This window comes from Harmonia axyridis, chromosome 1, assembly GCF_914767665.1.
Source record: "Harmonia axyridis chromosome 1, icHarAxyr1.1, whole genome shotgun sequence".
NCBI lineage: Eukaryota > Metazoa > Arthropoda > Insecta > Coleoptera > Coccinellidae > Harmonia > Harmonia axyridis.
The window spans coordinates 30,147,688-30,162,266 of NC_059501.1; the positions used below are offsets into that span (position 1 = coordinate 30,147,688).

At 33.5% G+C, this 14,579-nt stretch overlaps 2 protein-coding genes across 2 annotated transcripts in view; both read left to right on the top strand.

The window, feature by feature from the left end:
- LOC123688383 (aldo-keto reductase family 1 member A1-like) overlaps nt 1–509 on the top strand; it is a 39,683-nt gene extending 39,174 nt beyond the window's left edge. The window contains exon 6 of the mRNA XM_045627105.1: nt 278–509. Within this exon, the coding sequence (XP_045483061.1) occupies nt 278–326 (49 nt within the window). The 3' untranslated portion in view covers nt 327–509. The remainder of the gene's footprint in view (nt 1–277) is intronic.
- Nucleotides 510–4,397: 3,888 nt separating this feature from the next.
- Nucleotides 4,398–14,281, top strand: LOC123683532 (dihydrodiol dehydrogenase 3-like). Its single transcript, XM_045622610.1, is given in 7 exon segments — nt 4,398–4,571; nt 8,965–9,034; nt 9,037–9,105; nt 10,566–10,792; nt 11,808–12,058; nt 13,322–13,573; nt 14,233–14,281. Coding segments are annotated over 7 exon segments (993 nt in total). The 5' UTR covers nt 4,398–4,496.
- Nucleotides 14,282–14,579: the final 298 nt, after the last annotated feature.

A 14,579-nucleotide genomic window follows, 5' to 3' on the forward strand; every position in this document is an offset into this window, starting at 1 on the left:
TTTTGACAGCTAGATTTAGTTGATCTTGAGGCAACATCTATAGGTTACTTTCATCTTGATAGGATAATAGTGAAAAAACATCTAATAGCTTGAAATTAGTTATTTTTCGGAATATTAATTTATCAGTCTATTACCCTAGAGGGGTCACACACTATCCATCGGCCGATAGTTTGATGGCTTTTCTGAATAATGTGAATGATGAACCGATAATGTGTAGTGTGCGACCTTTCTAACCCCTAGAAATCTCTTCAGAAGGTAATCTGTTATTTTTTTTCAGGATAGAAAATCATCCTGAATATCCTTTCAAGGATGTTATCAAGGAATAAGCTTGAGAACTAAAAGCTGACCATGAAAGAGAAAATAGGAATTTCACCTAAATATAAAAATTTCACTGGAATCAAAAATTATTTTTGATTGTTCAATAAAAACATAAAGGATAAATAAGAATGTTGAAGAAAAATTGTTAATAAAATTATGAAATAAAAAGCAACGGCCAAATATTTCTTCCAACCTATGTGTATTTTTAATCAATAATTCAGTATGAAATATTTATTTGATTTGAAACTGTTATTAATTCACAAAAAATAATTTAATAATTAATTGATAATCTAATTTCCTATTTATAAGCTTTATTTATAAGATACTGGAAATGGCTTATTATACTTCTGGATTTGGAAAAGTCCAAGGGGTTCATGCTCTTTCCCGCTCGAAATCAAAAGCTCGATGGAAGATAATTAGCAATATTTCCATTTCCGACTGAAAAAAAATATTTACTTGATATATTCATTTTGAATCTTTTCCAATCTGAAAGAAAAAAAATCATAATTACCAAAAAAGTAACCGAAGTCACCATGTGTACTATGGATTGATATAATGCTATCAAAATGCCTAATAAGAACGAAGAACATGATGCAGATATCAGTTTAGTCCTTCATGCTGAGGAGTGAGGAAGGTGTAAATTGGAAAAACTTTTTTTTTTCATTTTGGATTGAAATGTATCCAAACAAACACATTAATCGAGGCTCAGTTGCAAGAAACATAATCCACCACACCTGCATTAGTAAATGACGAATCAAATGCCTCCATTATTTTTTCATTAGTTAATGACTTGCTATGGAATCATCAAATCATTGATGCCACTTCTATTGTGAACTGGCATAGTCATGGTGGGTTTTATAAAACTTTAGTTGATGAAATAATTTCTATATTCATTTAACTTTATTTTCGACAATTCCAAAATTCCATATATTCAAAACTAAAATCAACGAGGTGATCGCTGATCAATTTTTTATGAAACCCGTTGTTAATCTGTCTACAAACCATAGATATTATATAAAAACATGTTTTAATTATATCTAAGTCAGGATTTTAGTTTTTGACAGAGTTGATTTCGTGATTTTTGGTTCATATTGTTCAAAGTATAGCTGTAAAATAACTAATAAGGAAATTTTTACTTTTGAAGTCAAACTGGATCCTGTCACAAAAAAGGATTATGCGTGCGTTGTTCTTGAAATAATGGATTCAAATAGAATAGAGGCCGAAAGCGAAAAGCCAAGGTTTGAAAGGACATCGAAAGCATTCATGTCATCCTTTAATTCATGTATCTACAATTTGCAAGGAAGACTATTATAGGTACTCTATAGACTACTATAATGTACCTCCCTGACTTTCTGAATAAGACACATGTGTTGTGCTCATTTCTGCAGTTCCTGCAACCGCCTCGTTTGCAGCGATGGTTATTTTTATGTTTGCTGTCTTGCGCTCAATGCTCATATTATCATTAATCGATAGCCCCAAGAACTTTTTGCAAACAAATATATTTGTTTGTTTGGAACTGTCTCCAACAAGAGCATTGAGCGCAAGACAGCAAACATAAAAATATCCATCGCTGCAAACGAGGCGGTTGCAGGTACTGCAGAAATGAGCACAACACATGAGTCTTATCCAGAAAGCCATGGAGTTCTCTCCTAGAATATCTGGTGGAGTTAGGCTCCGCACACAACGCTCCGCACACAACTCGCATAGACGTTGCCAAACTTGAAGGCGAATTTTAAACTATTTTTCTGCGACTTGAACAGAATTTCTATTTCTGTCTCAATCTAAAACACATATTAAAAGCTTCAACTATCATTTTGATAGTAGTTCGAGATCACTTCTACTGTCATACGATAATTCCACCATTGCCAAATGTATGGCCTCGTCTGAACGGATATCAGTTCTACCTTTTCTTTCTTCGATATCACTTTTTGAAATCATCTGGTAATCTGAAATTTAAAATATTCAAAAAAACTATGAATCAACGATCTGGAACCAACACAGGATACAAAAATCATATAAATTTCTTGGTTGCTCTGAAAAGAACATTGTCACTCTAATGTCGGGGTCTGTTGCTCCGGTAGAAGAGTCTCGCAGGCTTTCCAAAATTATAATGAAAAATAATTCTCAATAATCGACTGCCAGCCCTTAGATCCTTATGAGCTGTTGGGCTGAAGAGTAAATTTCTTCATCAATAATTCCCTGATCATTTGAAAATTCTTCATATTCTTCTGGTTCTTAAATGTGACTTTCAATACAAATATTGTGTAACACAACATGCCGATATTATTATTGCTACTGCCTCTTTGGTTGGTAATGAAGTACTCATTGTTTCAAGTGGCAGCTAAACCTGTTTTCACGATTCCATTATAACGTTCTATAATGCATTTTGCTCTCTTGAAATGGTAACTGAATCTTTCCTTCTGCTCACATGAGAAATTCTTTAAAGGTATAAGTAACCAAGGCCTTAGATGGTATCCTACAAAATATTTGAGATAAGAAGAAAATAAGAAACTAATAGAAATTTGAGATTACTGAGATTAAGGAATCATAAAAGGCCTTCTTCGTTCTATTTCTCAGCCTGACTGAAGTTCGGACTGGTATTTGACGCTTAGGTCGAGAATAAGTTATCAAAATTGACACAAAAAAGTCTAAGAGTAATCACGCAGACGCTTCAAATATAAAATTCTGTATTGAATTTTCCAAACCTGAATCACATGACATGTTCTTCTTCATTAGGTCAAACAATTGCAACATGGTACTATCACTTCAATGCCTTCAGGAATATAAGAAAAAATTTCGAAAATCAGCTGGACGGTTAAAAAAAATAATGATCTACAACTACAAATGTTGCTACAACTACAAACGTTGAGGTTTTATCCGTTTCCCTCATTTTGCCGGTGTGTACCTATATTATTACGGCAATTGAAACGTCCGGTCTGATGCACATATTGCGGTGCTAATATTAAATCCATATGATACATGTCAAAATTTGACAACAGTCCGGCCATTAGTTTGTGAGATATTGCGTTGTGAGTGTAGCTACTTTTGTTATTTGAAAAAAGATGGAAATAAAGAATTGAAGCAAACACTTGGCTTGATGAAGAGTTTTCGGGGTCTGCACCAGGAAAATCAATCATCATTGATTGGTATGCTAAGTTCAAACGTGGTTGAATGGGTGGACGCCCAAAAGAGGCAGTCACCAACGAAAAAATTTAAAAAGTTCACAAAATACTTTTGAATTACCGTAAATTGATTTACGGTTGAATGGTTGATCGAAATAGCAGACATTGTGAAGATATCATCTGAAAGCAAGGGCGGATTTACGGGGGGGGGTGATGGGGGTTATTAAAGCCCCCCTCCCCCCCATGAATATCGAAACCCTGAAAAAAAGTTACTGAACGTGGTGCACATAAAACATTTCATGCAATAATTTCAAATTGGTAATTTCCCAAATTTTGCAAATTATTGGTTTTGAATCGTTACAACCCCCCATGAAAAAGAGCTATATCCGCCCTTGTCTGAAAGTGTACATCATATCATACACGCATATTTGTACATGACAAAGCTGTGTGCAAAATGGGTGCCGCTCGAGCTCACAATCGATCAAAAGCAACAAAGTGTTAATGATTGTGAGCAGTGTTTGAATCTGTTTAAGTGCAATAAACCTGAATTTTTGCGTCGATATGTGACAAGAAACTGAGGCCTATTTTGACGCGAAGGACAAATCGTACTACAGAAATGGTATCGAAATGCTGGAAGATCGCTATAATCACTGTATCGCCCTCGAAGGCAACTAATAAAATCGAATTTTGCCAAAAAAAATGTGTTTTACTCTACTTGACCATGGACTTTTCAATAGACCTGTTTTACCATGTACTCCTCGATTCAATAACAATGATGAATCATTGTCAATAAAAATATTATCACATTTACTGGACGCCAATGTTGCCATACAGATGTCTCCAGCACATTCCCTCATATCAAGGAAATATCTGCAGGTGAAAAGAATATTTTACATTGTTTCCATAAGTTTGAAAGCAATACGCGATAAGAACAGCTCAATACTGATAAATACCCAACTAAATTCAGTATTACTCAAGTCCCTGAGAACTTCAGTCGCGGTTTAATTCATCGATCTGATCGGTAGGAAAGCTATAGTCTCAACAGCAAGTAGGATCATGACTTCAAAAATTCCAGCTTTCAAATTAAACAATGGCAGAGAGATGCCTTCAATCGGTTATGGTACATGGCAGGTGAGAAAAAAGAAATTCATTGTTAAATCAAGGCATCTAAAAATATAACAAGCAACTTGTTTACTTATTCACTATAAGTTGTTTCTATCTCAAGGATTCTGATGAATTTGATGTCAGTATTCATCAAATTTTGAGGACTTTTAATATACAGGGTGGCCATTTGAAAACGAAACAGACGAGATTACAGACGAAATAAAGTTTTTCGATAGAAATGCTCGGACAGGTCGATTTCTGTTTCGAGGGGGACAACTTAAGATGTAGGTTACGGACGCATAGCGCTTCAACCCTTGCTGCTACAACCCCCACCCCCAATTTTTGAATTGGGAAGATGGGGTGAGTGATACCTCAATTTGAAGGTATTTTTATACTGATTTCAGCACAGTAATTGTTTTTTCATTTTATGCATTAGTTCTCGAAATATTCATGCGTTAGTTAGTTAGGAAGGAAGGTTGTTTTGAAGCTCAAAATGTCGATTTTTCACAAAACACTACAAGTGCCATGAAAACACCACTTCATTTTCAAATACTTAGTTAAGAATATTTCGAGAACTAATGCATAAAATGAAAAAACAATTACTGTGCTGAAATCAGTATAAAAATACCTTTCAAATGAGGTATCACTCACCCCATCTTCCCTATTCAAAATTTGGGGGTGAGGGTTGTAGTAGCAAGGGTTGAAGCGCTATGCGTCCGTAACCTACATCTTAAGTTGTCCCCCTCGAAACAGAAATCGACCTGTCCGAGCATTTCTATCGAAAAACTTTATTTCGTCTGTAATCTCGTCTGTTTCGTTTTCAAATGGCCACCCTGTATATTGTTTTATGTATATTGTGCAGTCAAATATAAAAGGAATTTGTGGTAATTACTATGCGTGATCACTTGTTCTATATTTTGTTTATAATAATATACATGGTGGTCCAGATTTATGTTCAATTACTTTGGCGTCAGATAGAACATTTTTTTTTTCATGCTTCGTTTTCGAGATACAGGGTGCTAACGTTTGAAAAAAAAGTTTTTTACCTATAACTCTAGTATAATCACATTCATTGTTTAAATTTTTAAGTATTCCAGTGATAAATGAAAGTAGAAGAATTGGCATAATTATAATAAAGTTTTCAGATGGAATTTAATTGAACAATTCAGAAAAAACATTCATCAGGCAATTGAACAAAAATTGTTCAAAATGTGACCCATTTTTTTCAACACACACCTCACAACGACTTGAAATTGAAAGATTGATATTTGCTAAACAAAAAACCATATCATCGCAAGGTAAATTTTATGAAAAAATTTCAAGCGACCTTGTTTTTAACTAAACTCCGTTGATTTCAATTCAGAAATTGTTCATCACAGCCCTTTATCTATGCCACTGGATAATTTTGGCAGGACCTCATTCGAAACTTTACAGTATCTAGTTTTCAACACCTGAAATTTCAAAAATGAATGTAGGTACTAGAGTTATAAATGAAAAAACCGTTTTTTTTTTAACTTTAATATTCTGGCCCTCCTTGTATAATCCATTTCAGCCTTGAGGCAATTTTCACAGGCCAAATATTCGTAAAACAATCATATAAGAAAAAAAATTCAAATAGAAGTAAAAATTTAATTACGTTCAGGTGTGATATCATCCATATTGAAAACATCATCAGAATAGTACATTGTGTACATTGTGTAGGGCTACCATAAATGTTGGAACATCGACCGGGTGTTATAGAAATAGGTTGAAATACCACACAAAAATTCCAAACTCATCTGAGAGGATTCATTCATTCAATAATCATCCGAGTTTTCTATTAGAAATGCTTGACTGTTTAGAAATAAAGTATAAAGTTCTGATAAAGAGTCATAAAAAAGTCGGTTAAAGCTTTTGAGGCCCTTTCTTCAGCCCTTCTTTACCTTACAGTAAAAATCGAGAAATATTTGAAAATTTTAAGATCAATGGACTACACAGAAATGAACATGTCTTTCGACATAATCTCTTTTAATAAAAAAAAATCGCCTTTATTTTCTTTCAAATTGAATATTCATGTTATACGCTCTGAAAGCGAAAATATTTTGTATGAAAATATTAAGGTTCTCTAAGGATTTAACATAAAATAAAGTGATTGAAGAAGACGATTCATTTGGCTATGTGTCTAATTTTAATAATTTCATTTTCAATCCTTTAGTTTCTGAAAAATGATGTAAGAGCAACGGGAACAGCTTGATGATGACTGGAATCCGCTGAGATTCCAGAAAAAGAAATTTTTCTGGCCTACTCTATATAAGGAAATATAAATCTAAATAACAGGCAAATTACTATGACCGGGATAATTGAATAACTGACCGGGACACGGAGACTCAATGGTCCAAACCGGGACGTATGGCAGCCCTAATCTAGTGCGAAAAACAAACATTTTCACCAGTGTGAAATTACTTGCTTTTGCTGGACACAACTACACGAATAAGAAATTTGATTTTCGCACGTGTTGCACCTAATACTTCATTTACGTTTTCGAATACCCACTAAAATTTCGCCAAACAGAAGTTTGAATTATTAAACTGAATTGATTTATTTCATTGACAGATAATATTTCCTGCGTTTCCATAGTAAAGACTTTTCAAATGACATATTATTCGTCGTCATTTAATGGGCACAATCATTCTGCACAGTCTGGAATGTGATAAATGATTCTGTATTTCTTCACGGCTTTTATCAGTTCAGTATATCTAATACTGAATAGTTTTCGCGTATCCAGAATCTTTTGATTTGAATGCAATTACAAGATAATATAGAGGCGATATTTTATAGAAGTTGTAGATAATAAGTATTGCACAATTGGTTGTAATTATGAATGAAAATATTGATTGATATCAAATTGAGTTTTATCGCTGGATTAAAAATCGTTGAAGATTACTCTAATTTGAATTTATTTTAAGGTATTAGTAGTTCTAAATTTAGTTCGATTATAGATAAGGATAGTCAATTCGTGAGAAATTGGAAAGTCATGTAGATAAACATGAGAAATGGAGAATGAAGTAAACATGCTAAAGATTTTTGTGAAAGGTATAACGTTTATATAATCATATTATCATTATCCATTGATAAAAATACTAACTGAATGAATTTGATAATATGGATGTTATTCAAGACATAGAGGATTTTTATTGATTATTTCATTTTAATTTGTATTCTGATATCCAAATATCGTCTCGTTGAGACATGAAAAGATTACTAAAATTGAGAGTACATTACTACATGTATATTTGAGAAATTGTGAAATTACCTTACAAATCGGATAGTTTAGAATTTTGATGTAGTTCAATTCAATTCAATTCATTCAATACTAATATCTATACACTTTTTCTACTGGTTGGCTGTAGGTTGCTGGTTCAATGAATATAAATTCATTTTATAATTCGGAGGTTGAACTGAAGGTCGAAGTAGGTAAATACTAAAAATAAATAATTTCGAATGTTCAGTTCATCTTCAGATGTTCCTAGGCTATCTGATACATTTTCAATATCTTATTCAAAATCATAATAAATATTCAACAGAGCGAGACTAATCAATCGCTTATTTTATTGTACTTGTTATATGCGTTTTCAGTCTCTTGGGGGTATAATAAGTTTTTTTCGTTATAAGTTATAACTTCACAACATATTTAGAAAGTAGGTACCGATATTGCACTGAGCTTTGCGTCGAGAATTCTCTTTAATTTCTTCATCCACATCTTGAATTCATATTCAAGGGTTAGTTCTTTGGCTATTTCTTAATTCATTTCATATAATTTTGTTGTCATTACTCCGAACACTCAAACACGTGAATGAAATTTTTTTGGATGAATTTCTCCAATAATAAAAAATGATTTTGAAGTTGCATGAAAATGGTGGATAAAATTCAATGTTTATTTCTACTGGGAAATAGAGTTTCAACTTCAGCTGTGTTCTTTTGGTTCCTTATGAATTTGTTGGAGTGAAACTAAGTATGCGTAATGCATAATTTAGTGGTCCTTCGATTGAGGATAGATTTATGATTTATGGCTCCACCATATATTGTTACGATCAAGCTATGTTTTTTTTTCTGGATTATCGTAGGAAAGTTTCCATAAAATATATTTAATATCTTTTGAAAAAACACTGACAACATTTTCTGTTGAAAATGATCCCTTAATATTTTGGACCAATTCGGCGTAAAATTCATAGAAAATTCAAGCAGTATATAAAAAATTTAGGAATGCACAGACCTGAAGTAAGGAACGATTGGGCGCTCGTTCATTCAAGTGCCAAAATCGCCCTTGGAGTCCGTCCTCATATACCTATACATAATATACCATTCATTATTCCATCGAATGACGTCGTGAATTACAAATATTTTTTCTTCGGGGAAGAAACTCATTCCGTACTTTTTTCAGGCGAAGGACGATGAACTTGAAAAAGCATTAGAAGCAGCTTTAGAAGCGGGTTATAGACATATCGACACGGCTACTCATATGGAAATGAGAAGGTCATTGGAAAAGTATTGAACCGCTGGATCGATGAAGGAAAATTTAAACGTGAGTTTCATCTTCCATTTCATCAACTGAATAATTCTTAATCAACCACTTTGTGTATGACATTCGAATATGTGATCATATTACATATTAGGCCAATTGAAAAGTCCCCGGTCTGATGCAGAGATGGCGGTGCTAGTATTAAATCCATAGGATTTTTAGTTAGTACCAACTAAGATGCATAGAAAACCTGGAGTGTCTACTTATACATATATTTTAAACGACGCCAGGCAGATAGCGTGAATTCGAAAATTTCTGAAGAGCGCCACCTTACAGAACTCTGGTGAAGCAGAACACCAACGCAACAGGTGGGTCTCTCAAAAAGTCTGAAACAAAATCGAATCAGTACACACACCAGGGATTCTATGCATCTTAATACCAACCTTCAAACGATACGTGTCAAAATTTGACAACAGTCCGACCATTAGTTTGTGAGATATTGCGTTGTGAGTGTAGGTACTTTTGTTATTTGAAAAAAGATGAAAAAAAAAGAATTTTAAGTGCTGATAAAATACTGCTTTTTGAAGAGAAAAAATCAAAAAAGTTTTGAATGACTGTAAAGTGAAGTTGATCGAGATATCAGACATAGTGAAGATATCATCTGAACGTGTACATCATATCATTCACGAATATTTGTACATGAGGAAGCTGTGTGCAAAATGGGTGCCGCGCGAGCCCACAATCGTCAAAAGCAACAACATGTTAATGATTCTAAGCAGTGTTTGAAGCTGTTTAACTGCAATAAACCTGAATTTTTGCATCGATATGTGACAATGAATGAAACATGGCTCCATCATTTGACTCCAGAGTCCAATCGATAGTCAGCTGAGTGAACTGCACACGATGAACCGAATCCAAAGCGAGGAAAAACACAACAGTCAGCTGGAAAAGTTATGGCATAAGTGTTCTGGGCAAGGTTTAATATTCATTAATTACCTCCAAAAGGGCCAGACCATCAACAGCGATTATTATATAGCATTATTGGATCGTTGACACAAATCAATAAAAGCAATAGCAAAATTGCATGAATTGGGCTTCAAATTGCTTCTGCATCCTGTATTCGCGAGATCTGGCCCCCAGCAACTCTTTCCTGTTCAGAAACCTCAAAAGAACGCTCACTGGAAAAGAATCTAAAGCCAATGGATAATCGCCGAAACTGAGGCCTATTCTGCAGCGAACGACAAATCGTATCTGCTGTATCGCCCTCGAAGGCAACTATGTTGAATAATTAAATCGAATTTTGCCAAAAAATGTGTTTTCTTATGGTAGACCAGGGACTTTTCAATTGGCCTGTTATACAGGGTTTTTCAATAAGAGGTACTACCCATGAGTGCTACTTAGGACTTAGGTTAATATTTTTTCCAAATTCCGATGTCAAGAATCACATTTTCAACTCAAATATGAACATCTTAATCTTACTCTTATATTCAAAGCACGAGGTTCTAATGACTCAATTTTTTCAGGAGAAGATATTTTCTTGGTAACAAAGCTTCCCGCTGGTGGTGTTCGCCCTGAAGGAGTCTCAAAGTATCTGAATAGATCTCTAGAGAACCTACAAATGGATTATGTTGATTTGTACCTTATTCATGTACCATTTACTCTCAAAGATGTTGAAGGTCAACTCTTTCCCACTAAGCCTGATGGTACTATTGATATGGATTTTTCTACAGATCATATTGCCGTATGGAAGGTAAGTAATTTTTGATGGTGAATTTAATGTGTCCTCGACACTTAGGCATACTAATTACTCGAATCTTTGATGAGACAGAAGATGGGGTAGAATGTATTTTTTAAACGATTAAGATATCATACAGGTGCAGGTGGTTCAAGAGACAAAAGCAGATTTAACTATTTACACTTTTAATAGGAATATTTGTTCATATACTTAAAATGTCAAAAATGTTGGATCCTCACAAAAATTTTGTTTTGTTAAAATCATGAATATTTTGTTGAAACATAAAATATATTCATGAAAGTATATTGTTTTTTCAATATGCTTCTGTCAAAACAGTAAATGTGTGAAAATTTTTTGAATCGGAAAAATTAACATGTTTTACATAAGTAAACTTTTTGTTTTGTGCATGTCCCCTACACAAGTGAAAACGTCCAACGACTATGAAGTTTGGGTTGTAGTTGATTTGGCAGGTACCAGGTAGTAACGGTGTATAAAATAGTACCTTGAATTCGTAAAAGTAAAAAGCTCAATTTTTTTATATTTCACAACCTTATATGAACGTACCTGTGCCCATTGATATATAGTCAGCGGTTTAGAGACGAGCTCTAAGAAAATGTTTGAATTTTCACTCCCAAAACTATACTTCACCGGTTGAAAGAAGAAAACAGAAGACGACCAGGAATACGTATTGATTAAAATTTTCACTATTGCATCGTATCTCGAATTGTTCAATTAAGTTTGTTAGTGACCAAAATTTGATTAAGAATTTCGTAAATGTTATCATTCGAAATTTAGTTTTTCTGTTAATTCCAAAACTGCAGATCCGATTAATTTTCAGAGGACTTCCCCCAACTGTAGAAAATGTTAGTATTTGCGCCGAAAAGATTTCAAACGTAGAAAAAATCGGCTTGAAATTATAAAAAAATGTTTGAATCATTATTTTATGAAGCAGAAACTGAACAAAATGTTGAATAAAGAAATGCAAATAGATTCATAAGTTTTTGTAATCCCTCATTAATTTTTTTTCCAGGAGATGGAAAAACAAATAGATAACGGTAAAACTAAGGCAATCGGATTGTCTAACTTCAATAAAACGCAAATAGAAAGGATATTGAAGAACTGCAAGATAAGGCCCAGTGCTCTACAAATTGAACTTCATCCGTATCTTCAGCAAAATGAATTGGTTGATGTTTGCAAACAGCATAATATCATCGTTACAGCTTATTCCCCTCTGGGATCACCAGGTCTAGCAGCATTCATGGCCTCCAATTACGGAACGAAGTTAGTATCCTTATATGTTTTAATTTTCACTGCTCCCTCTATCACTTTATCATTACGTCACAATGTCTGCAAATTTCAAATTTAATGCCTGAATAATCTAAAATTATAAGGTTCCACCCACTGATATAAAACACAATAACTATCGAACGATAACACTAAAAACCTCAAACCAACAGAGACAGGGCTGAGAAAGTGGATCAAGATGCTGCGGCGAACCGAAAAAAGTAATGATATACAGGGTGTTGTAGTTGAAATATCAAAGTTGTTTGTACTTTTTTATATAAGTGGCAAATACCATAGTAGGACCGGCCTCGTTTCCGTTTATTTCTAGGACTATATTGGAATATTCACTTCCATCATCAATCCTTCTCAAACGTTGTGATGGAGGTCATTTTAAGAGCTAGATAACTTTAAATAAAAAATAAGACAGAAATATGGTGGGATGATGTTTTTATTATTATAATCTGTTAGATGAATTTATGGCATATATTTTGTTGATATGATTTCCGGCATATGTCCGCCACACCTACGAGTTATATAGTCCATTCAATCAGACCAATTTTTCACTACTTTTTCCAATAAATCTGTTGTCAATGGTGGCTTTAATATTGGTTTCCAATGCTTCAAGAGTTGCCGGTTTGTTGGCATAAATTAATGACTTAACTCAACCAATAAAGCCCAATAAGTGGTAACCGAGAGGCATTAGGTCACGAATGAGGGTGCTTATTAACAGGATTACATCTGAAAATAATTTTGTCACCAAATTACGCCAGATATCTTCGATGTTTAGCTGATTAACTTATGAAAACAAACAATCAGTCAGCATGGTTCAATTGCGCTTGCCATTCACCGTAAATGTAGCTACTTCCTCATTTGGAAAGAAATAAGGGTAAACATTAACCATAAGAATCGACAGCTTGTAAACAGCAACCAAACATTCAATTTTAATGGATGTAATGGCGATTCGCTAATGGTTTGAATATTGTCTTTGCTCCATATAGGGCAATTTTTATTATAGACGAAGCCCTTTAAACAGAAAGTAAATTTTCTACAATTTAAAAGCATTGTTCTGACGTTATACAATTCAATGTGGTTGATGAGAAATAGTCACTCCATTGAGGAGCAAAGTTGCCAAAACTATTGTAGGAGTATAGCGTCTATAGGGGGCAGGAATATGTTGACTTACCTTGTATGTCTCATATTTCAATTTCGGAGTTTCTAAAATATGTGATATTCTCATCGTCGCCGTCGTCTAATTTTCAGATTAAATTTACCAGACGTTCTTGGAAACCCAACCATCAAAGCCATTGCTAAGAAGCATTCTAAAACGGAAGCTCAAGTAGTATTGCGTTTCCTCATTCAGGGTGGATGTATACCCATTCCGAAAAGCACCAATCTTGCAAGGCTCAAGCAAAATCTCGATATTTTTGATTTCGAACTGGATAAGGAGGATATCAAGCAACTGAAAGTTTTGGATGCAGGGATCAGGATTTGTGACTGCATGGTGTTCAAGGGGTAAGAAAAATTCTAGTAAGAGAGATTATAAAGACAATCTTGATGATAGAGATAATTATTTCATTAATGTTCATTCAAACGAGAATTCATAATGAATTCCAATGAGATTAATCGCTACATATAGTGACAAACATAAAAAATTCATAATTTATTTCGTTATGAACTAGCTTAAAACTAAGAAAATTATTGATTTGGAGTACCGAATGGTGTAGCAAGAAATTATAAAATATGGAATTTGGAACACTAGCTTTGATTCTGTTGGTTTTATAAATAAATGAATAATAAATAAACTGGTGAGAATTCCATATCTCAATTCTGTCTCTAATAATAACTTGAATAACGCTCAAGGAACGAACATTTGTTTAGATATTATTTCTAATTATGTAAAATACTATTTGATCACTGAAGAATGTAATAAAGTCTACTTAGAATATGAAATGAAGTGAAAAATTGAAAAAACACCTAATAGTTTGAAATTAGAATATTAATGTCTCAAATTTCTATCAAATTGTATTATTATCCTAGAGGGTCCACACACTACAGACTTCCAGTAGGACGATAGTTAGATCGGGTATCTAAATACTATGGTGAACCGATGATCTGTACTGTGCGACCTTTCTTATCCCTACTTCAGAAGATAATTTGTTATTTTTTTTCAGGATAGAAAAGCATCCCGAATATCCTTTCTAGGATGTTATCAAGCAATAAGTTCAAGATCTCAAAACTCTTGACAATAAAAGAGAAAATAAAAATGATCATTCCACTTAAATATAAATGTTTCAGTTGAATCAAAAATTATTTGTGATTGAATATAAATATAAAGAATAAATAAGAATGTTTTAATTTGAAGAATAATTGTTAATGATATTATGGAATAAAAGGCTACAGGGAAATTTTTCTTTAAAGCAATGTGGAATTGGTGTAATTTTCAAAGTCTATAATTCAGTATGAAATATTCGAAGTTTTTTCTGGGGAACCTAGAAATAGCTTATTATACTGCTGGATT